General features: G+C 44.3%; 1 protein-coding gene and 1 long non-coding RNA gene across 6 annotated transcripts in view; one reads left to right on the forward strand and one right to left on the reverse strand.

Moving 5' to 3' along the window:
- The first annotated feature begins 410 nt into the window (after positions 1–410).
- Slc6a13 (solute carrier family 6 member 13) overlaps positions 411–25,052 on the forward strand; it is a 37,104-nt gene continuing 12,462 nt past the window's right edge. For 2 of the 5 annotated variants that reach the window (XM_034512044.2, XM_034512046.2), the window contains exons 1-5: positions 411–564; positions 2,964–3,170; positions 18,295–18,429; positions 21,788–21,946; positions 24,464–24,548. In XM_034512044.2, coding sequence (XP_034367935.1) covers positions 2,969–3,170; positions 18,295–18,429; positions 21,788–21,946; positions 24,464–24,548 — 581 coding nt within the window. In that variant the 5' untranslated portion in view covers positions 411–564; positions 2,964–2,968. Of the gene's footprint in view, positions 565–2,963; positions 3,171–4,058; positions 4,167–18,294; positions 18,430–21,787; positions 21,947–24,463; positions 24,549–25,052 lie in introns of those variants that run through there. The other 3 variants (XM_034512045.2, XM_034512048.1, XM_034512047.2) reach the window with 3 other exon arrangements.
- LOC143443521 (uncharacterized) lies at positions 579–5,591 on the reverse strand. The gene is made up of 3 exons (XR_013112599.1): positions 4,598–5,591; positions 2,470–2,679; positions 579–2,197 (listed from the first exon to the last, which is right to left on the reverse strand). It is a non-coding gene; the product is annotated as an uncharacterized LOC143443521 (long non-coding RNA).

Raw genomic sequence — 25,052 nt, forward strand, 5'->3', positions numbered from 1 at the left:
TAATTTTAAATTAATCTGAATAGCACCTCATCAAATAAGCACCTACAACTCACTGATTTCCAAGAGCCTTTATGTTGTGAGAAGACAGAGTAACTGGTTGATCCCTTTACAGAGTTGCCAGAGCTTCAGGGGGAAGGGCAGACAAGCTATGGCAAGAAAGCATGCTGTAGTAAAATCACAAGAAACCGGTTGAACTGCCAGGGTGTACACAGTCCCTAGGTCAGGGAATCACTCATGTGCAGATTGTCTGGTGGCAGCTGAACTGCCAGGGTGTACACAGTCCCCAGGTCAGGGAATCACTCATGTGCAGATTGTCTGGTGGCGGCTGAACTGCCAGGGTGTACACAGTCCCCAGGTCAGGGAATCACTCATGTGCAGATTGTCTGGTGGCCGAGAGGAGGGAAGAACGTGGGAGGGGGAAGGCAGGAGGCGGAATGTGGGCCGGGTCAAGTTTAGGATTACAAGCACTACAGGGCGGTCTCCAGCCACGCTTTAAATAGCCAGCCCCTTCCCTGGCCCCCTGGAGAATTCTCGGACAGGACCTCAGGCAGAAACTTCACCAAGGTTCGGAATATTCTCTGCTCTTTCTCTCTTTTTTCTGTTTCTGGGTCTCAGAACGTAGGTTGGTGGGATCCATGGATTTACAATCATGATGTCCCCTGGACAGTGTTCTTGGTTGGCTCTTGGGTGTGCAGGTGCAAGCGTTTTCTGCTCTTCTCTTGACATTCTGAAAGGGGTGGCTCATGACTTAAGGGTGACAGGAAGAGGGGTCGAGAATCCTAATTGGAGAGGAGAATCCTTGAGTTTCAGTGTGAATATATAATTCATCTCTCCACTCAAGCCTCACAGCTGAGTCTATGCCAATGTTCCCACTGTCACAGACCAGCAAACTAAGGCTTCGTTACTCATTAACCTTAGGAGTCAGGCATGAGTGCTAGAAACGGCTGCGGTCTGAACCGGGCTTGCCTGAACCCATGCTCTTCCCACTGCTCCTGAGAAGCATGGGGCTGAGAGGCAGAGGGTTACTGCTGGGTTGCTGGGAGAGGAATGAGGCCAAGTAGGATGAATGAGTTTGCCTCACAGGAAGACATCTCTGTGATGGTTAGTTAGTAAGGGAGGGCAGGATCAGCATGAGGCCAGGAAGACCAGTTCAGTCAGGTGAGGAACAACATCCCAGCTCCGTTGCTGGCGTTTCATCTTCTTGTCTACAGCTAATTTGGATTCCTTTCCCCAGCTTGTTAAATAACCAGAGGTGTCTTCCACGATTTGCCTTTTTGGCTGACTTTTCCGGACCCTGGGGTTGCAGGCAGAACCTGAGGAAAGCCCATGGCTTGGAGGGGTTTCTGATGAGAAGGTTTCACAATCTGAATTTGTTTTGGGGTTCGGACGAAGCCCACCTGCTTAGCTGTCTACAAAGAGGCCACTCTAAATCAACCACAGTGCCTCAGGTACATAGTCTGAGCACTCGGGAAGCTGAGGCAGGGAATCACCATGAGTTTATGTTATACATCAAGTCCTTGGACAAGCTGGGCCATTGACCTTGTATCAAAACAAACAAACAAACAAACAACAACAAAAACTAAAATAAAGACCAAAACAAGAGGGGCCACTGCATACAACAAGGAGGGAGTCACTAGAAACACTAACGTTAAGTATGTTGGTAAAGCAAGGCAGTGAACATGAGCTCACTGGTAGAAGTGAAAGAGTAGGAAGTGCAGAGTGACCTCAAGTCTCCGTAGGATTTCCTACCTCGGTGGCAACACTGACTTGGCTTAACAGAGCAGCGGCTGCAGGTGTTCATGTACAGTCATCTTCTCAACGGTGACAAGGTTGTTGTAGGAATTAAAGGGACATGTGTACAATGCTTAGTCCAGAGTAGCTGCTCATTGAATTTAAATCGAATCTGAATTCATCTTCAGTCTCGCTACCAGTCTAGGACAGTGCTGAGGTAGAATTTTCTTTTCACGCCATCATCTTGGTCGTAACAGATTTTGATGCCAATTCCGTTAGTGACAGAGGAAGGGAGCAAGGGAGGAAGGGAAGAAGGAAGGAGGTGGGAAAGAGGGGGAACAGAGAGAAACTTTTTTCCATGTATGCCGAGTCAGTAAGAAATGGAGGTGAGAGGAGTGAGTTCCTAGACAGTTCATTTCTCCCAGTCCAGTTCCGGGTCCCATCCAACATTCCTCAGAAGACATTTCTTTGAACAAAACAGTGATAGATAGATAGATAAGAAAAACATTCCTCGGATGAAGTCACTAAGAAAGAAACATCTTAATGTATGTCCCAATCTTTCAATGCATGTAGCTATTCTGTAAAGTGTCTGTCAAACCTGATCATTCTTTCCATACTAATCTCACTTCCTATAGCATGGACACCCTTCTGTTTCAATATACATTTTTTTTCTGTAACAGTTTTTTAATGGCTGTATAGAAGTGCATAATACATATCTACCATAACTTACCAACTCACCTTCTATTATTAGCATGTGTATTCTTTCCAACTTCTTGTTGCTGTTATGAACAATCGACACCTTTAATAGCAGATCTTTCCCCATGACCATAGTTAATTCTTTAGGGTAAATCCTTCGAGGGACACTAGTGGTCTCGAGAGCATGTCAGCTGTCATCCTTTGGGCAGTCTCAGCTTATAGCGGCATTGAATTGCTCTTTAACGTGTCACACTTGGTTGGGAGAAACAAGAGGGAAGTGTAGACAGAACATGCATCAGGAAAGCAAAGTCTACCCTTCTGTGTCAATGCTGTCTCCTAAGTGTGACAGGAACAGGCAGTCCTAGGAACTCCTCTCTAGCTCTGCCAATGAGGGGCGCTAAGGAGGAACAGATCAGAGGGCAGGGAAGGAAATCACCCCTTTTTCAGGGAATTTATTCCCTCAGGAATTTTCTGAAGGGCGGAGGTGTCCCCTGTGGGCTTCCCACCAGTGACAGAACACTCCACTTGTTTTCCAGGTGGGATGGATAACAGGGTCTCGGGAACAACCAGTAATGGAGAGACAAAGCCAGTGTGTCCAGTCATGGAGAAAGTGGAGGAAGATGGTACCTTGGAACGGGAGCACTGGAACAACAAGATGGAGTTTGTGCTGTCAGTGGCGGGAGAGATCATTGGCTTAGGCAACGTCTGGAGGTTTCCCTATCTCTGCTACAAGAACGGGGGAGGTGAGAGCCACTGTGCCACCCCAGTCTCCCCAGGAAGGAGAACTCTTCTGTCTGCTATACTCACTGTCCCTCTGGGAAGTCCTATACATAGAATGCTGGAATTGCAGGACCCTGACTGGGTCATTGAGGACACTTTGCAGGAGTCTGAGGCTTAGCTAACCTGTGTGGGTGCCCTAGGGCTTTCTCTCGTAGAAGAGTGAGTACAGGCTCAGATCCAGATGGATCAGGCCATGGATTCTGCCTCTGCTCTTAACTCTGTGTGATCTTGGTCAAGTTCCCGAAGCCCCCAGAGTCTCAATGGCTGTTCCTGTAAATCAAGATAGCAATACCTGTTTTTCAAGGTTCTTGTAAGGATTGGCAATACTACCCACAAAGTGCTTAATAAATAGGAGCTGCAGTGACGCTGCTGCTGATACCGAACTCTTCTGGGATCTTGGGATTCTTTAGCTTTGACCTTGTGTCACCCACCACCACTCAGCTGGTACCATGACATTCCCAATACCATCTCTGTTTCCCAATTCTCACTAGAATCATAATCTTTGACCTTCATGGCTTTCCTTTAAAATCCTCCCCCCACCCTCTGCCTCTCTCTCTCTCTCTCCTGTGTGTGTGTATGTTTGTGTGTGTGTGCTCCCATTTATACACAAATACTAGCTTCTTATTTTCCTTCCCAGTCTTCTGTGGTAATCGCACTAATCCACAATTAGGGAATTTCCACACCCCTGTGGGAAGCCTTGGACAGAGTCCCCAGATACTTAGAGCTGACCGGTGGGTTAGGAAACCATGCTGTTCTGTTGATGGATAAAGCTTCCAGGGATTGGAGGTCATGGGTCTGTTTTTGTAATGAGGCTGTATCCTGAGCTGGAGGAATGCAGAACCCGGAGGTTAGGTCACCAGGGGAGAGTCTGAGAGGAAGAACACGAGCACACCTTCCCACTTGCAGGGGAGCAGAGGCCTCTGAACCTCAAGCTCTCAGAATGGATTTGAAGGCATGAGGTACACAGTCCAAGTGGTTTTGGAAAGAGGACATACTCGGCCCAGGGTGGAGGTCGGAGGGATTATGAGAGACCAAGAGAGAGGGGCCCTGTACCTATGGTGTCTTGTTCTTGGGTTTGTGGATGTTAGAGACCGGGGTTGGAAGTTAACTTGTATTTTCCCCCAGAGGAACGGGAATGAGGTAATATGTCCTTTCTCCCTAGGAATTCTGGCTAGTGGCCTGAAATCACAGGACTTTGCTCAGTCTGTACTGTGAGAGAAGGAGGGAGGTCTTCTCGTTTCTTATCTAGCCCTAGATACTTCTATGCTAGTTGAGGAGTGAGGGTCTTCCCTTCAGAGCATTAGTTGGAGGGATACGGATGGCCCAGGGCACAGACAGAAGTAAGAGGCTAAGCTGCACCCTGGGCCTGGGAGCCTAGGAACCAGCTTACCTTCTCACGTGGCAGCAAGATTAGAGAGCGAGATTTCCCCAAGCCTCTCTGGAATTGGGTAAGGGTTGAGGCAGTGATTTCCAAGCTTAGTTCAGAGCCACTGGGGGTGAAAAGGCGGCAGTAAAGGGGAGCAGAGGCGTGGCATCTGGGGATGTTGGACACACAGAGCTTCCTGTGCCTGGCAACTTTGGGATCTGAGCTTTGCCCCAGGACTTCCTGGCAATTTATCTAGTCTCCGTCTTAGAAATGGACACACAGGGAAGTCCTAGGCCCTCAGTTTCTCCTGTGGGTGCCTGGGTACGGCTGCTGAGACTCCTCTCTCTCTTGGACAGAGCCTCTGACTTCATGTGGCAGTGGAGATGTTTTTAGGGGTCCTGAGATTGAATCCAGTGTTGCCACCCACAGTTTCGGCCCTTGCTGGAGCTGAGGACTTTGTGTGCCACCTCCCCGTTTGCTGATAAATAACAGCAGCCCAGGGTTGTGGGGTGTGGGGGGAGTTCTGATGGACTTTGGAGCTAGAGGCTAATGTCCAGGTTTGCTCTGGAGGGCACGAGCCGTCCAGGGCTGCTGGATGAATTAATGAGACAGCTCCTTTGCCAAACACTGATGAGGAACCCAGAGCCCTCGCTTTTCTTTTTTCTTGCTGTGTGCTCGGCAGCTCACCCCACAGAAAGCAAGCTCCTTCAGAGCTGTGGGCTGGAGTAATTGGGTTTTGCACCTCCTTTTAGCCAATGGATAAATGGATGCCTCACACCAAGGGGATTCTTCTATGCTGATTTTGGGAAGAAGGTTGCAGAAAACAGAGAGCATTTGAACCAATTTGACTCCTTTTTTTCTTGCTCTAATGGTTTTAGCTAAGCCCATTGCTCTCTGACTTGGGCTTCTAGAGATGACCAGGATGTTCTGAACAGGTTCTGGGAAGGATGCGGGGTTCTCCAGGGAGGCACCATGCTTAATAATGTGTTCTATCAACCTGCTTCTGGACTCTTTCTCTAAGTCCACAGATTCATACAGTCACTCCTGTGCTTGGGGTGGGGGAGGGCAGGGGCGAAGGTAAGGTGAGAAGTTAGACTACTAATGCATTTGTGCTGCGACAATGTCAAGCACTGGGCATCTCCTCAGAGCTTAGTGATGTCTCCTTTGGTTTCAGCTTTCACACTTGGCAGATCTAACTCAAAGCAAGCTCTACAGCATGGAGGAGCTGAGATAGATAAACGAAGGACTGGGGAAACAGTTGAAGCTTCAAGCTAAAAGTTAGGGAAGCTGAGAGAGAGAGCAGTAACAAAGCCACCAGGACTCAGAAGCTATGAATGGCATTCCCAGGGGGATGGTTAGGAGGGGTGCCTACCTCAGTCACCCAGACAAAACCCTTCCTGTCACCTTTGGCCCAATGCCGGTGTCACCACCACCAAGGTTCTCTAGGGTTGCCAGGCTGTCACTTGTGTTGGCACGTAGACAAGGGAGCCTTGACTCTGTGCCATTCAACAACAAATACTGGGCACCCTGCACATTGTTCTAAGTGCGTGGCATACATTTGTAAATGCACCAGACTCATGCCCTGTCCTCATTCTGTCTCCAACTCTGGAGGAAGGAAACAGGTGACAGAAGTGAGGCTTTACCAAAATTATTGCAAGTTATCAAGTACTGTGGAAAAGAGCAAGAAGCCCCCAGTAAAGGGCATTAGGAGTGTGGGTGTCAGGCTGTGGCTGTTTTTAAGGGAGGTGGGGATATCATGGTGGGCTTCGTGGAGAACATTTGAGTAAAAGCTTTCCCAGAGTGATGGGGTGTTCATGTGGTCACTGAGGTAAAAATGCCACAGGGAGAGGAAACAAAGGTGAAACAGTCCTGAGCAAGAGGCCACCTGGCTATTGGGAAGAACAGGAAGGTGGCCTACAAGCTCAGAGCAGGCTGCATCGTTAGAAGGTGCAATCAAAGTGGTAAAAGGGAGGGCACTGTCTGGTTTTTTGTGCCTTTTGTTGATGAGACAAAAACCAACATCTGTTTACCATAGACAAGGCACCCACAACAGTCCCAAGAAAAGACTCCACCTGAGCCCAGCTTGCTTGTTTACAAGGGCAGGGATGACTCAGGCAGCTGTGTCACTAAAAACGACCTCCTCAGCATGCGCAAAGCTCCCTGTACAGCTGGAAGACAGCCCCACCAGAGACCTCTCTTTCTCAGTATTTGTCCGAGGTTTTACTGGTTTGGAGAGAAGAGCCTCATGATTCTAGTAAATGTCTTGAACTCTCCAAATCTTATGATCGTCCCTTCTCCCAGGAGGAGGGCATGTTGAGATTTGGAGCTGCATAGCACAGGTGTAGACCTGATAGGGCCTTGCTGGCTACTGGAAAATGCTAGCTTTTCGTTTAGTCATGAAGAGCGAAGGCAGGGTTTTGAGCAGAAATGGCAAGGTCATATACTTAGGGTACTCTCACTGGCTGTTGTGCTCAGAGCTGCCTACAGCGGACAGACCAGTTCTAAAGCTAAACATTTCGAATTCATTCCTGATACTTATGATGGTTAGGGTTGGTTGTCAATTTTACAGGTTCTGGAATCATCCAGGAAGCAAGCCTCCTGGACACCTGTTTGAGATTACTTAGATCAAGTCTGGGGCTGTTCAGGTGGCTCAGCATCAGGAAAATGCACCGGCTGCCAAGCCTGATGACTTGAGTTCAATTCCTCTGACCTCTACAAAGTTGTCCTTTGAGCTCCACGTGTGCTGTGGCGCCAACACACCCCCCCACAGATACATACACACAAAATAAATGTAGTACTAATTTTAGATTAGATTAGCTTCTGAGTATGCAGGTGAGGGATTATTATCGTGGCTAGTTTAACTGAGGTGGGACAGTCCATCCTAACAGAGGGGTGGCACCACTCCTTGGGGTTGGGTCCTGGGCAGTATAAAAAGGAGAAAATGTGTAACGTGGGCATTTATCACTTTCTTCTTCCCGACTGTGGATGCAAGGTGACCAGCTGCTTTAAGCCCCTGCTGGCTTGGCTTCCTCACCAGGATGAACTGTATTGAAATATGTTTCAGAATAAACCCTTCCTTACTTGTTACTTCTGTCAGCATATTTTACTAGAAGAGTAGAAAAGTAACCAAGACTAATTCCTTCTCTCAAAACTATTGACTATACCCAGATGTGTGATCCAAACTGTTTCAGAACACGGGTCTTCAGATGAGGCCTCTCCAACTCTCTGGACCCTGGATGCCAGCAGAATGAATTTCTCAATACCTGACACACCTCAGTTTGGAGTCTCTGTGTGAGATAATCAGAATCTGAGTCCTTGACATAATTCTTGTTGCTAACTCCCTGACTAAGCAGTCAGAGACTTTTAACCTGAAAAGAGTTGCTTTACCAGAGTCATAAAAGGCTTTAGGTTTTAAGAGAGAAAGAAGTGATTGAGTTTGAGGAACGCTGGTCCTGGGCAGCGTGAGTTTGGAAGCTGTGTGAAAGATCTGACTGGAAATACACACTTAGCTGTCACTAGCATTTTGAAAGCATTAAAAAAAATGAAAGCCTAGCATGATGGTTTATATCTGTAATCTCTGGAGGCTGAGGCAGGAGGATTATGAGTTCAGTGCTGGCCTGGGCCACATAGTAAAGCTTTTTGTCTTAGAAGAGAGAGAAATACACACACACACACACACCCCACATACACAGGGAGACAGAGACAGAGAGAGATACAGAGAGAGAAATCATCAGTCTACAAAATTGAGAAGAGAGAGAGAGAGAACCCACACAGGGACAAGGAGACAGCAGTATTGACGCAGGTCAAAAAACCAAGGCGTTTTGGAAAGGCAGCTGAAGATGCATGAGAGCAAACAGAGGAGATGCTTTGAAGGGGCTGAGAGGGTGACGTGTGAGCAAAATCGCTGGCCCACAGCAGGGAGGTCACGGGAGATTGCAGCGGAGTACCAGGCCAAACCCTGATGAAAGTGGGTTAAAGAAAACCAGGGAGATGGGCAGAGCATTGGAAACCATAAATACAGATGTCGCTGAAGACCAGCGAGGAAAGCACACCTCTGTTTTCAGCATCCTTCTTCCTGGGTGGAAGTAAGCCAGCCCAGCACCTGGAGAAGGAGCATGCCCACATCCTGCAACTGTGGCACCACTCCCGGAGCTGGAGAACTTGCTGAGGTTGTAAGCTTAAACTATTTTTCCAATCCTCCATTCTCAGCTCCTGGAGAGAAAATAAAGATGGCTTTCTCCGAAGGCCTGTCCAGCACAGGCCTCAGGCATGGGGATAAAGAGACTCTGGTCATTACAAGAGGTGTTGGTGGGGCAGGTGGAGAGGGTAGAAGAGGTAATACCATCTCATTTGGCTAGTAGAGTTTCAATTACTTACCTGTCAATCTCAGCTTTGACTGTCAATGTCTTTGATTTACATTTTAAGTCTGAGTTGCTGGCAGCCTGGAGTTTTGCATCCACACAGCTGAAGACCATCTAATATAGGACCGATGCCGCCCCCCCCTTCCCCTTCTCCAAGTTTGTTCTAATTCTCAGTCTTCACACACCCACGTCCTGGGGGCCTCTGACCTGAGCTCTCAGGTGGGATCTCTCTGGCAGAATACCCAGGGCTAGAGTCTTCAGGTGAGGCTGCAGGATGACATACCAAAGACGGACTCCATGGCAGTGGTGTGCTGGAGGGAAGGCAGAAGCGAACGTCAGCTATAGGCGTAAGAAGAGAGCAGTCCAGCGAGACCAGCATAAGAGGGCCAGAGGAAACCATTAGCCAGTGTGCTGTCTGTAGCTACAAAAGAAGAAAGTGAATGAGAAACAATTTCCCCTCACTTCCTAATTTTTATGTTTTTTAACAGTGCCATTGTGTGCATCCACTGCACACGGTACATGCTCCATCCACTGCACACGGTACAAGTTCCACTAAGACATGTTCCATAAGCTCTTAGTTCTCATGAGTCTCTTTCCTTCCCCTAAAAAGTTTGTGTCTATTTTCATATTGTACACATGCGTATGTATATAAATATGTATACACATATTTTATGTGCATATATATAAAATCTAATACAAATGAGAAGAAAAAACAACACGCCTACCTTAACTCACTTAATGTGATTATCTCCAATTACATTGTTTTCCTGCAAACCACAGAACTCTGTTCTTGTTTACAGCTGGAAAAATTTCCATCATATATATAAATGATATATATATACACACATATATATATATGCACACATATATACATATATATGTATATGTGTATATATGTATATTTGTATATATGTGTGTGTATACACACATATACACACTCACATACATACATATACATGTACACACATTTATACATATATAAGTTTCTTCTGCAACTTAGCCCTCAGAGTGGTGCTGCAGTAACATTGAGGAGCAAGTGTCTCTGGGATGTGCTCACTCGGTGTCTTTTGGTTAATACTCAGGAGTGCAGCTGAGTCAAGTGGAAGAGCTATTGTAATAGACGGCTTTCTGAGGGATCTCCGGACTGATTTCTGCAGTGACTGAACTAGTTAAAATTCCCACTGGCATCGTGTAAGGCTCCACTTGTCCTCACCCTCGACAGCATGTGTGATTTGTTTCCTTGATGACTGCCATCCTGACTGGGGTGAGGTGGGATCCCAGTGAACTTTTGATTTGCATCGCCTTGATGGCTGGTTAAGTTGAACATTCTCTTGTGTGTTTACTGTTTACTGTCTCTCCTCTTCCGAGAACTGTCTGCTCACTTACTTCATTATAACTTATTGATTAGATTGTTTGATTTCTTGTTGCTTAGTTCTTTGTATTTTCTAATATTAATCATCAGCCAGATAAATTGTTAGCAAATACTTTTCTCCCATTTTTTTTTACCCAGTTTCCTTTGCTGTACAGTCTCTTTTTAATTTTGTGAGGGGCCGTTATCAATTGTTGGCTTCCTTTCCTGAGTTCTCACCTAGGTCTATGCCTTTCATTGCATCCTCTAATTTTTTTTTTTCTAACAGTTCCCCAGTTTTAGGTCTCACATTAAGGCCTTTGATCCACTTGGAGTTAAGATTTGAGCAGGGAGAGACAAAGGTCCAGTTTCATTCTTCTGCACGTGGATATCCAGCTCTAGTGGTTGAAAAGAACTACTGTTTCTACAGTGCATATTTGTCAAAAACTAGGTGGCTGTAGCTACGTTGGGTTTATAACCAGTTCTGTGTTCTCATTCACTTTGTGGCAGGACCTCACTGTTCTTGTAACCGAGGCTCTGTAATATAGCTTGAAATCAGTATGGCGATACATCTAGCATTATCTCTTTGCTCAGGATCGCTTTCCTTATCTCAGGTCTTTTGTGAGAAGTAGTTTACTTAGAGAAATAGTTATCTTGGAAGCACATGCCAATTTGGTGAGTGAGTTACTCCATGCCCACTCGGTCTGGCTAGCGTTCATTACAGTGTAAATATTTCCCATGTGCTCACTGACTTCTGTTGCTACTGTAGAATATAGTTCTTTGTGACTTCAAAAAGTAATGGACCATTATAGGTGACACCACAGAGTGTGCTCCTTCTGAGAAGGGTGGCTAGCTGCAAGACTCTTTTGGCAGTCCCTCCCACCTCACGGGAAGTGGGCAGCACATTTTAGAATTTTGGGGGAGACTTACATGGGTGAAATGAGGGCATGGGTAACTTTCTTCTCCCATGTCTCTTCCTGCTTCTATAGAGTCTCATTTTGTAGCCCAGGTTAGTTGCATGCTTATAATCTGCCTTCCTCAGCCTCCCAGGTGCTGATATTAAAAGCATGTGTCTCTATGCTAGGCCCTGACTTCATCTTTTATTCATGGAGATCTGAAGAGGCCATGGCCCTCAGGACTCCCTCGCCTATGCTCAGGTCTCTCTTGATTAGCCTCCGATCACTGGCCCCTCCTAAGCTTCTCCTGGCGAATGTGGACTTTGCTCATGTGCTGAGGGGCAGAGCTGACCATGGGCCTGCGGTTAAACATTGGCTTGTTCTGTTGGGAAAGAGCAGGCAGCATAGATCTGGAGGCTTGAACCAGATGTCAACTTTCTGAAATGACCGGGGCTTTCCCTATAACCCTTCACATCAGCTACTGGGTTCTTTCTCCTCTGGGGTTTCCCATTAGGCCCTGGATCTCGTAGGCTGAACTATTCACAGTCTTTATTCTTGGCCTTCGGGGCAATTGAGTATTCTTCAGTTTAATGCCTGAATTGTGGTGTGGCTACAAATTAAAGCGCTATTCCCATTAACTTTCAATTAATTGGCATACTTAAGATGTATAAATTGTAGCCTCTTGACACTCACATAGCCACAACAGTATCTCCACTGTCCAGCCAATGAACAGACTTCACCCTCAAAAACTTTCTCCTGGCTATTGATAACTCCTTCTTCTTCTTTTGGCCCCTGCTGCTGCGTCCCTGTACAGACACAAAGCTCTGCTCTGCCACCGTGAATTTATCTGCTTTTTTTTTTTTTTTAAATTATGTAAGGGGAATCATGAGCTCTGTACCTTCCGCCCCTCTTCTGGCTTCTTTCATTCAGAATAATTGTTTTGAGATTCAGCTATAGTTTTCTTTTCAGTAGTTCATTCCTGTTTGTAAGGCTCCCTTAGGGAGTCCAGGAGACAGCTCAGATGGTAGAGAGCTTGTTTTGCAGGCATGAGGACTTGAGTTTGCAAAAAAATAAAAAGGAAGAAAGAAAGAAAGAAAGAAAGAAAGAAAGAAAGAAAGAAAATAAAACTAAGGCCATGATGGCGATCTCAATGCTAGCCAGGCAGAAACAGATGAATCCCTAGGGCCAGCCTAGCCTACTTGGTGAGTTCCAGGCCAATGAGGGACTCTGTGTCAAAGGAAAAAATTGTATGTGTGAGGAATAACACCTGAGGCTGTCCTCTGATTTCCATACACATGTGCACACACATACATGTGTACACACATACTCATGCACACACAAACATATGTGCCCCACCCCCAAATTAAAATAACTTTAAAAGGCTATAATGTTTGTTTTTTTTCCCTTTGGCATTTTGTCTGGTTTTGTTATCACAAAATGCAGGCTTCATAAATCGAGTTTGACAGTTTCCTTTCTTGTCAATGTTGTGTAAGATGTTTCAGTTGCATGGTGGTGCTCACCTTTAATCCCAGCACTGGGGAAGCAGAGGCAGGAGTTCAAGGCCAGCCTGGTCTATAGAGCAAGTTCCAGGACAGCCAGGGCTACACAGAGAAACCCTACTTCAACTCTCCCACTCCTCCCACAATAGAAGTTTATGTTGAACTGGTATGATTTCTTCTTTAGGTACTCAGAGAATTTACCAGTGAAGCCATTAGAGCTAAAGGTTGCTTCATGGGAAAGATTTTTAATATATTCTGTGTGTGCATGTTGCATACACGTTACATGAGCAACGTGTATGCATCCATGCATGCGTACGCATGTTGTAGTAGGCACGTACATGTCAGAGGACAGACAACCTTTGGGAGTAGGTGCTTGCTGTCCACCTTGTTAAGGCGGAGTTTTCTGTTTCTGCTGCTGCATTGCTTACTCCAGGCAGGCTGCCCTGAGAGCTACTAGGTGGTCCCTCCTGTCCCCGCCTCCAACTCACTGCAGAAACCCTTAGGTTACACAAGAACACTGCTGAGCTAGCATTTTGAATATGGGCCACGTACGGGTACTGAACTTGGGTTCCTTGGCTTGTGCAATTAGTACTTTCACCCACTGAGCCAGTGCCCCAGACCTTGTGTTGGTAATTTATGTCATCTGGAAAGTTTATTGATTTCGTTATCTCAAGAAGGCAGCTTTTGGTTTGGTTGATTTTCTCTCAGGGTTTCTCGTTTTCTACTTTGATTTAGTTTGGGCTGTGTTGACTCTTATTTCTCATTTATTAAGGAGGAAGCTGAAGTTATCGATTTGACTACTGCCATCTTGTTATGATAATAGACATTTAGTGCCACTGGAGCAGAAACTCTAATTACTGCTTTAACAGAACACACGGATTTGAGCATGTTGTCTCTTATTTCATTCTACTTAAGAAACTTTCTAATTTTTCTTTTGGTTTTCTATTTGATCTATAGATTAGAAGTTTTTTAAAAAAAAACAAATATGTAGGGGTTTCTAATGTTTTCCTTTTATTGGTTTTTAATTTAGTCAGAAAAATATCTCTCTAAATGAGTTTTTTCTTATTAAGATTCCTTTGTGGACTAGTGCATGGCTTATCTTGATAAACATTCTATATATGCCAGAGAATAACATACTTTTCTGTGCTGTTAGGATGCTCTATAAATGTTATTAATGAAATTTATAAATGGAACATTTATAAATGTTATAAATGATATGGTTTTCAAATATTTTACATCCTTATTAATTTTGAATTTGTTATTTAAATTATCGAGAGAATATTAAACATTTTAACTTTAACTAGAAATTTATATACTTTTCTTTGTGGGCCTATTAGTTTTGCTTTATGAATCTTTAAGCTCTATTTTACAGTGAATATGAGGTTGAAATATTATGTCCTCTTGATGAATTGACCTCTTTATTATTTTGAAATTATCTTTGCCCTTGAAAATATTCTTTGCTCTACAGTCTAATTTGTGTGATGTTACAATAGATATTTTTTGTAAGTTTTTCTCTGATATTTTTAGACATTGATAGCCATTAAAAATTAATTAGTATAAACAGATAAACATTCCTTAGGCATGGTGATGTGTGCCTATAATCACAGCATTGTGATTGAAAGATTCTGAGGTAGGAAGACTGTAAGTTTTGGGAAAGTCTGGTCTACTTGCTGAGACCCTGTCTCAAACCAAACCAAACCAAACCAAACCAAACCAAACCAAACCAAACCAAACCAAACCAAACCAAACCAGATTCCTACTCTCTTTCAATAAGTACTAACATGAAATATATTTTTCTATGTTTTTACTTATAATCTCTTCGTTTTCCCTAAAACCTCAAGTGCATTTCATTTAACTAGCATATATTTGAATCTTACTAGTTTTTTTTTTTAGGCAACCTAAAATTCTGAGTCTTTTAATCATTATTTAGAGCATTTACATTTAATACAACGAATCATAAGGTAGGTTAAAATATAACTTCTTGCTTTCTGTTTTATATCTGTCCTATTACTTTCTTGTTTCTCCTTTCTTCATCTGCCCTGTGTTGTAGTGATTGGATATTTTAGATATTATTCCACTATTTGCACTGTTCCTTTGATGGCTTACTAATCATAACTTTTTATTGTGTTAGTTTAGACTTTGTAGTCTGTCTCTTTAACTCATTAACATTTATTTCAAAGGATATTGTGCTACTTTATATATAACAGTTTTATACTCCCCTACTTTTCCTGATGAGTATTGTATTTTTGCTATATATTTTAGTTTTCATTTGTTATAAACTTTTTACATTAAAAAAAAAATTTGTGTGTTTTTGAGACAGGGATTCTCTGTAGCCTTGGCTATTCTAGGATTCACTCTGTAGACCAGGTGGGTTCTCAAACTCACAGAGGATCCACCTGCGTCTGCCTCTGGAGTGCTGGGATTAAAGGCATGTCCCATCATGCCTGGCTGCACCATAATTTTTAATAAGTCAGTTGTATTTTTTGAATTTTATTATTATTCCTTGACAATTCAATGTACCCATAAACCTTGGTCATTTTAAAGTCCATCACTGCCCTCTCTCATTTTTCTCCCCCTCCCACTGAAACTGTTCTCTTTCCAAGCATGCCTGCTCTACTCTGATGTCTTCTTTTTTGGGTTTGCCTCTCTTAGTTAACGTGATTGTTCTCGTGAACATGGACACGGGGTAAGCTATCAGAACATGAGTAACTTATCAGTGCTACAGCACTGAAGAAAGAAAGTGACACTCACTCCCCATAACCGATAACTGTCCACAGACCTCTTTAACTTTTCTTGTAGTGTTTATCTTTAATTCATGAGATTTTATTCTCATGAACTTCTTTCCTATGCATGATGGGATATTGACAACCCCAATCCTGTACAGGTCTTGTGGAGTTAATCACAGCTGCAGTGAGATCATGAATTCCATGATTGTGTCATGTCCAGAAGGCTGATCTTCTGCACCCTTCCCATCCCTAGGCTCTTGCATTCTTTCTGCCCCTCTTTCCGTGATGTTTCCTGAGCCTTGGGTGGTGTAGGGCTTGTTATGCAGGTCCTATTCAGGGATGCTCACTCGACAGGCATGTATCCTCACTGCTTTGACCAGTTTTGAGTCTCTGCATCAACCATTGCCTGCTGCAAAGAGAAGCTTCTCTGATGAAGAATGAGAGGTATACTAATTAATCTATGAATAGACACGTAAATATTTGGGAGGCAATTAAGTCAATTGTATCTTTTCTTTTCTTTTTTCTTTTTTTTTCTTTTTTTCTTTTTTTTTTTTTTCTTTTTTTTTTTTTTTTTGAGCAGGATGAGGAGACAGGGTCTTAATAGGTAGCCCTTGTTGGCCTGGAACTCACTATGTACAACGAGCTGACCTTGAACTCAAAGCTCTGCCTGCCTCTGCTTCCTGAGTGTTGGGACTAAAGGTGTGCACCATGATGTCCACCCTAGTTGTATTTTTAAGAATTTAATAAGGAATATTGTGAATTAAAAATTATGAAAAAAGAGTTTAATAAGGAGAAGGCAATTTTTTGTTTTGTTTTCAAGACAGGGTTTCTCTGTGTAGCTCTAGCTGTCCTTCTCACTGTGTAGACCAGGCTGGCCTCAAACCCCACAGATCCACCTACCTCTGCCTCCTGAGTGCTGGGATCAAAGGCACACGCCAACACTGCCTGGCTTGACAAAGCAATTCTTATGTTTGTCAATGGAGTTACTCACTCTGGAGTTCTATACTCCTTTGTGGATATATATTGCCATGTGGCTTTATCGTTCCCTCTGCCAGAAGAACCTCTTTAACTTTTCTTGTAGTGTATATCTTTAATTCATGAAATTTTATTCTCAAAGGATATCATACCGCTTTTTATAAGAGTCTTATAATCCTCTATTTCCCCTCTGATAGCGTGTCCTCTTGATGAACTGACCTCTTTAAATTAATTAATTAATTAATTAATTTGTTTGTTTGTTTGTTTCGAGACAGGATTTCTCTGTGTAGCCCTGGCTGTCCTGGAACTCACTCCATAGACCAGACTGGCCTCGAGCTCAGAAATCCACCTGCCTCTGCCTCCCAAGTGCTGGGATTAAAGGCGTGCGCCACCACTGCCCCGCAGAACTGACCTCTTTATTTTGGTGAAATTATCTTTACTCTTGAAAATATTCCTTGTTCCAAAATCTAATTTGTGGAATGTCAAGGTAGACATTCTTTTGAAAAATTTCCTCTAAATTTTTAAGAGCTTGATAGCCATTAAAATTAATTAGTATAAACGAATGAACACTCCTCGGGCATGGTGATGCATGCCTGTGATCACAGCGGTGTGATCTTCCTGCTGATGGGCTCGTTCTTTTCACGACTTACGAAACTTTCATTTAATTTTCATTTCGGAGCGATCTTTTTCTGGGCATAGAAGTTCAGGCTGACAGCTTGGTTTTGTTCTCCTTTTTACTATAGCACACTTGCTGCCCTCTGGCTCGCTTGCCCTGTTTCCAAGGATTAACTTGATGTTGTCCTTATCTTTACTCTTCTGTATATATGTGTCATGTCCTCCGCCGGTTAATTTTAATGTCCCCAGGTCCCTCCATACCCTAAAGTCCTAAAGGATAGTTTAGGTAACACGGTTGTGTTGTGCCTTGGTTTGGGTTTCTTCACCTTTCTTTTGTTAGGTAGCACTGGAGCTATCCCTGGTGCAAGGCTGACTATTCCCTAGTGACGAGGAATACATACACTACCCGTCATCAAGAGAGTCTCCACAGCTTTGGTATGGAGAATGGAATCAGGCACTGAATGAACATCATTATTTATAATCTTTTGAAATGGTTCTTTCCAGTAGAGGGCCAAACCACCCTGAGTGCACTCAATCTTGTCTGAATGGGTCTTTCTCTCACCTTAGGTCATTTCCTCTCTCCTGGTTCAGGTGGAAAGTTCTAGGGTCTCTGTCTCTGTAGCCTCCCTTTTCTGGTTCTCTTTCCTGTGAATTTTCTTGTCAACTTTGGCAGTAGCTGGAGGTCCATGTAAAAAAAAAATACCAGCATGTCTGGCACCTATAGCTTTTCTTTAGACAATGATTATGGAGAAAGAACGAGAACAATTACCAAAGTAATTGATTTTAGCTTGATAAAAGGCCTCGTTTATAATCCCAGCCCTTGGAAAGCTGTAGCAGGGTGATTATGACCTTGAGAATAGCCAGAACTATATGTAAGCTCTTGTCTCAAAACTTGTCTTTAATAAAAAGTCTGAAATTTGTATAATAACTTTTTTGAAAAGAATGAAGAGTTATAGCCTGTGTTGTGAACTCCTGGTATTTATCATTCAATGGTTTTCCTGCTGTTTCATGCTGTTTCCATACAAGTGGTATGTCACTTAGGCAGTAATCGATTGATATTCAGTCAGGAGTAGACCTGGCAGGCACTGTTCACACTGCACAGTGACAGCAAAGTGTGGCCCCATACGGCTCCCATATAATTTGGTGTCTCTTGATCCCTGCTGTGGTTATAGATAGCTACACAATGTCACCTGCAGCTTGCACGGCTCCTGCTCTAAGATACTGACTGGTACTGAAAGGGATGGATGTGGACCATGAAGGGAAGGTTGCCAGGTAATGGCCATCCGATTTTCTACCCACAGGTGCTTTTTTTATCCCCTACCTCATCTTCCTTTTTACGTGTGGCATTCCTGTCTTCTTCTTGGAGACAGCACTTGGCCAGTACACCAACCAGGGAGGCGTCACAGCCTGGAGGAAAATCTGTCCCATCTTTGAGGGTGAGTAACCAACTCTGTGTCCAATTCAAGGGTCATGAACTACTGTTTGTAACCCTTATTTAGGGTGACCAAGTGGTGAGCAACAGGTCAGAGATTAAAACAGAACCACGAGCCTCCATATTTATCTTTGTGACCTTGCTTTGTGACCTGCAGACTAAGGTCGTTTCTCTGTCCATCAAATGGCATGAGGATAAATGACTGAACGAGACAAAAGCTTTGGACTCAATGGGCGAGTGCAGTGCTGTCCTAATGTGTGTTTTAAATAGATAATTGTGATTTTGTTTGAACAGAATACATTTAATCAATTAGAAAACATTTTAAAAGAGAATTTTATTTTTAAAAACATATTTTTTTTAAAAAAATTACTTTTATGTGCATTGGTGTTCCACCAACACATATGTTTAGGTAAGGGTATTGGATTTCCCGAGGACTGGAGCCACAGGCAGTTGTGAGCTGCCATGTGGGTGCTGGGAATTGAACCTGAAAGAGCAGGGCTGAGCCATCTCTTCAGCCCCTTAAAAGAGAATTTTAAATGAGGACATTTTGTCCATTATTCTACTGCATTGGCATAAGGACTTAAAAATTTAGACTGCTTCATTTCATATCTTCTCTCTTTATAGATAAGATTTTAATTTATGCTTTTATTTTGAAATAAGTATACATTCACAAGGAGCTCTAAGATAGTACAGGGAAGTCCCATGGACCTTTACCAGGTTTCCCCAATAGTGACTTTGTTTAAGAACTACAAGGTATAGTAGCAAAATCCAGAAATTGACATTGGGGTCATCCACAGAACTTACTTGAGTTTCTGTGACTTTTCACCACCTCCTGTTAATCGTGTGTGGTTCTAACTTTACCACGAGTGGATTTGCTTGACCACTACCACCATTACCACCACCAAGAGCCCCATCACCATGCCGAACCATACCGATCCCCATAACATGGCTACATTCACCTTTGCCCCCGTTCTGACACACCCTATTCTCCTTTCTATTTCTGTCACTCTGAGACATTCTGTCATTTAGTGTTCTTCTGAAGCAACTCTGTGATTGGGTTTCTCGGTCACTCCTCTGCATCCAGCAATCCATCCAGGCTGTCTTGTGTGTTAATAATCCATGTCTTCTCCTCGGTGGACAATCGATTTACAACACATCTGTTTAGCCTTTTATTCATCAAGAAATATTTGGGTTGCTTCTAGTTTGCAGGGGGTTTCATTTCTCTATTTATTCTCCTTTCTGTGGTGCCTGTAACACACTGCTAAGCAATATCCATGATTTAGGGTCTGGTTTTCAGTTTGTTTTGTTTTTCATTTTCTGCACAGCGATCATTTGATGGTTTGTAAGCTTCCATCAAGTGAATATATCATAATTTAGAAATTCTCTGCATGAAGCCTTGTGCTCATTCTCCAGTACTTATAAAACTTTCATATTCTGCCTGCACCTCTGTCTATTTAGACAGCTCCCTCCTGCTTTGAAGTTATTTGTTTAGGGACAAACTCCTGGAGTAGGATCCTTAGATCAAATAGATACCAAGTTGGTGACTCCCCCTCCTCTTCCTTCTCTTCCTCTTTCTTCTCTGTCTCTCTCTGTTTCTCTCTGTCTGTCTCTCTGTCTGTCTCTCTCTCTGTCTCTCTCTCTGTCTCTCTCCCTTTCTCCCTCTCTCCCTCTCTCCCCTTTTCTTTTTTCCCAGATAGGGTTTCTCGGTGTAGCCCTGGATATCCTGGAACTTACTTTTTTGACCAGGTTGAGCTTGAATTCACAGAGATCCACCCATCTCTGCCTCCCAGGTGCTAGGATTAAAGGCATGTACTATCACGCCAGGCAAGTTGGAAACTCTTGAGCTGGTTCATTAGATTGTCCTATGGAAGTATAAACCAACTGACATGTCACAGGACATTAGTAGCATCTTTCTCTTTAAAGGTTTTTGAAAATTCTCTTCCTTTTTTTTTTTTTTAAAAAAAAAATAAACCATTTCCCCCATTTCTTGTGGTATTCAGAATTGAACCCAGAGCCTTTACATGTCTTACCATTGAATTACATTCCTAGTCCTGTAGAACATCCTAATAGCTAAACAAGTGTAGAGACCACCGAGTTACAACATTTGTAAAATCAACCAACCAACCAACTAACCAACCAATCAATAAAACAGACAGACAGACAGATAGACAAAACTTCACCTGTGTGGGCTATCACTTGGGATACTGAAGCAGGAGATGGGGAGTGAGAGACCAACCCGGGCTATCTAGCAAGTTTGAGGGCCCCCTTGTCTATATGAGACCCTATCTTAAAAAATATCACCAACGTTGTAGCTACAAAATGGTACTTTAGCGTGTTACTCGCACTCTGGTAGCTGTTAGGGATGGTGACAACTTCAAAGGTGTTTACTCAGTATTTGTATTCTTTCTATGTGAATCGCCTGTCTCTGCTTTTGTGGTTTTGTGTTTGTGTGCCTGTATGTGTGGTGTGTGCCTGTGTCTATGGTATGTTCCTGCATGTGCGTGTATGTGTGTGTGCATCTACTTGTGGTGTGTGTGTGTGTGTGTGTATGTGTGTGTGTCTGTGTGTGTGTCTGTGTGTGTGTAGGCTAGAGGTCAACTTCGGGTGTTTTTCTTCAGGCACTGTCCATTTTTGTTTTTTTTTTTGAGACAGAGTTTCTCCCTAGCCTAGAACTTTTCAAATAGGCCAGTCTGGCTGTTCAGGGAGTCCTAAAGATCTACCTGTCTGTGCCTTCCCAGATGTGGGACCAGAAGCACATGCCACCACAGCTGGCTGGCTGTGCCTCCCCAGATATGGGATCAGAAACACATGCCACCATGGCTGGCTTTTTTCTTTTTAGACATGGATTCTGGGGATGAAATGAAGATTAGGTCCTCATGCTGCAAGGCAAACAGTTTGCCAACTGTGCCCTACCTTCATTCCTGCTCTTGTATTTTTGTTTCAGAGACATGTCAGTTTAACTCTGGAGAAATAAACTAGTGTCATGGTAGAGTTAGTCTCACCTGTTTTGGGACAGGGCCTCATTATGTAGACCAGGCTGTGTTTGAACTTGTGGTAATCTAACTACCTCTGCCTCCTGAGGGCTGAGATTTCAGGTATGTGCCACTATGTCTAACTCTGATTTTAGGTATTTAAAAGATAACTTAGAACCTGATAAATATCAAAGTTCAGGCTTACCAGCAGAACACAAAAGAAACGTGCTGGACCAATCTAGGAGACCACTAGAGCTTAAAAACTCTACTCCTTTGGCCGGGAGGCCAGGCCCAGCACTTCTTGTTATGGGCCCTGCAAGTGGCAAGCAAGTCCCTTCCTGCCCAGGCATGGGTGGTGTGTGAGAATTTTTGCACTGTCCTGGCCCAAAGCTTCAGTCCCGTCCCCAGGCATCGGCTATGCCTCACAGATGATCGTCAGCCTCCTCAATGTCTACTACATCGTTGTCCTGGCCTGGGCCCTCTTCTACCTCTTCAGCAGCTTCACCACCGACCTCCCCTGGGGAAGCTGCAGCCATGAGTGGAATACAGGTAAGACCATTGCTGAAGAGCCCAGCTCCCTCTCCTGCTGTGCTACTTTAACCAGGAGGGAGATTGCACCGCATTCCAGGCAGCTAGTCCACATTTTAAACTCAGAATCAGACAAATAGATCATGAAAAAGTAAGGGGCTGGGGTGGAGTTCTGGGATAGGATACATGTTTGGTGTGTAGGCAAAGTCCTGGCTTCCCCATCCAACACTCCTCGAAAATGTGAGATGCCACTAGCCTCGGAAGCAAAATGTCACGGACTTAAACCCCCTGCCCCCCACATACTCTGTCTGTGTACTTTGCACATAGAACTGTCTTCTTCTGTGTTCACCTACTTGTTTATTTCTATCTGAAATATGGCCTGTTGGATGTCAGCTTATTTATCTGTTTTTCACATCTGATATGATTTTAAGTTTTTCAAACTTGTAAGTTATCTGGCCTCAACTTGGCGATGAGCTGTTTTGCCCATTATCAGTGAAATTTATGATCTCGATTAACTCCTGTGTTTACAAAGCCACGTGAGCAGCCTAGAACAATAGAACTATCAAATCTGATATACTGAGAACTGTTTTAACAGCAAAGCTGCCCAGGGTGGGACTTCCAGTAGCCCAGCCTATGAAGATGAACATGTTCTCTGTGCAGCCCACTGCGACTGAGCAGCTGACACATGGCCAGGGTCTGAGGTGTCTGAGGAACACTGGATGGGCTCGTGGCTCCCCCGCTGAGTACCCCAGATAAAGCACACGCTGGCTGCTGTTCTGCTTCTCATTGCTACATGTCATGGTCACTGTCCAAGTATCTTGTAGGGCTTGTCCACAAGACCGTATGAAGTGGCAGTGGCAGAGATTAATGAGTTTCTGAGCAGAGGAGTTACTTGGCTCTGAACTGGAGGTAGAATCCTTGACTTGCCAAGTTCAGACTGACTTTGGTTATGCCTTCTGGATCTGGTGTGTGCTCATTCCTCCTAGCTCACCATGACAATTCGGTGTTTCATGCTTCCTTCTCCAGCGAGCCCTTGCCTGTCCTAGGCTACCACTTGCATTCTGTCATGTTTGTCAAATGAAAAGCAAAATCTTAGAGGCACGCGTCCCAGCTCCCCAAGATTGCAATAGGCTCTTCTCAAATGTACAGGTGGCTTTGCACTGACCCTTGGCCCTCCTGGGCACATTCCTTCTTGGTGCTTACTGATGTGGTTGTTCTAATTAGCTGGAAAGGCGACGAGGCAGAACAGGTGCATTCTCCTAGCACAAGCTGGCTGCCTACCTTGTAAGGTTTCACAAAATGTCGAGGACCTGGGAATAGAGCTCTAATCTAAGACATGTGACTGCATGAAAGCAAAGAGCTCTACTGTTTGGGAGCTGTCACTGAGGCACACGGTCTTAGGTGTTTACTGTTGCTGTGTTGAAACACCATGACCAAAAGTAACTTGAGGAGGGAAGGGCTTGTGCTTCCACACCATTGTCCATCACTGAAGGAAGTCAGGACAGGAACTCACAGGGTGGGGACCTGGAGGCAGGAGCTGATGCAGAAGCCATGGAGGGGTGCTAGCTATTGGCTTGCCCCTCATGACTTTCTCAGTCTGTCACCTTAAAGAACCCGGAACCAGGGTTATAGCCTAGGATGGCATCGCCCACAATGGGCTGGGGCCTCCCCCATCAATCACCAATTAAGAGAATGCTCTGTAGGGTAACCTACAACCCAATCTTATGGAGGCATATTCTCAATTCAGGTGACTTTCTCCCTCTCTAATGACTCTAGCTTGTATCAAGTTGACCCAAAACCAACCAGCACACACACTATGAACAATGTAGACAGGAATATAGAAAGAGGTGGTGTACCTTGTCAGGCTTGGTGGTGAGTACCTTTACCTACTGAGCTATCTTGCTGGTCTCCCAAGTATCTGTCTTTATATTCATCAATATTATATTGCTGATAAAACATTAAAAAGAGTGTCAACATTCTGTCAAATTCCAAAGTGGTGTTCAGGTAACAGAGACCCACCATCTATATTTTCATGTACTGTTCCATTATTCCCTTATACTGACATCTATGTTCTAGAGATCAGGGAAGTGATGCTTGGGGTGTCAAACTGTTCCTCACCCCAGGCCACACAGCCAATACCTGGAGAGTCAGCGTTCAAGCCCCTGCTTCTGTGTTCCTGACTACTTTGCTATGTGACTTTCCTAAAACACGTTCTTACCATTCCTCCAAGATTGGGGCTCTGCCTGGGACAGTTCCCCAGGGATAGCATATATTTAGAAGCACCTGGCACGCAGAGCCTCTTCTTGAGTGCGGTTGGATCACACTTTAATGAGAAGCTGTAGACAGAGGGTGGGAAATCTACAGTGGGGGTGTGTGAGTGGTGAGGTGGGCTGGTGGAGGGCTGCTGCTCTAGACATGTGTGGTTCAGAGGGTTCTAGCCCAGGGCTTCCAGACACCTTATTTTGATCCTGTTCTCTTTAGCCATTCGCAAGGTTGACTGAAATTTCTCTTTCTTCCTTCCCTGGGGTTTATGGGTAGAAAACTGTGTGGAGTTCCAGAAGGCCAATGGCTCCCTGAATGTGACTTCTGAGAATGCCACCTCCCCTGTCATCGAGTTCTGGGAGTAAGTGAGACCCTTCTCCTTTTGGATATGCCTGTGTATTCTAAAGAAGGGCGTGGGCAGGGGGTTTCCCTGGGCAGCTCTGTGTGATTTAGATCTGTAGTACCTTTACTATGGTCAGTGCAGGATTGTTCTCAGATGAACTTTGTAAGTCTTATATTAGAGAGTGTCCATATACACAGTGAGTACCTATACACCCGGCCACCCTCCTCTGTGCCTGAAAGTGTTACATCTCATCTACACCCGATCCCCAAATGTTGTGCACCCAAGGCTTGATTCCTGACATCAAGCATCCTCAGACGGATGAGGAAGTTCATGTCTGCATCCCTCCCCCGTGCTCAGTGGACACTCTGAGCAAATTAAACCCGGCACAGTGGATGGTAGCCACACTTTAGGTCTACCTCCATATTGTGCAAAGAAGAGCATCACAAGTCTCAATGCAAGGAGCTGACAAGCCTTAGACAGGAGTATAGACGTATTGCTCTCCCTGGCATGTTTGTAGCCCTG

The sequence above is a fragment of the Arvicanthis niloticus genome, chromosome 9 (genome assembly GCF_011762505.2).
Source record: "Arvicanthis niloticus isolate mArvNil1 chromosome 9, mArvNil1.pat.X, whole genome shotgun sequence".
NCBI lineage: Eukaryota > Metazoa > Chordata > Mammalia > Rodentia > Muridae > Arvicanthis > Arvicanthis niloticus.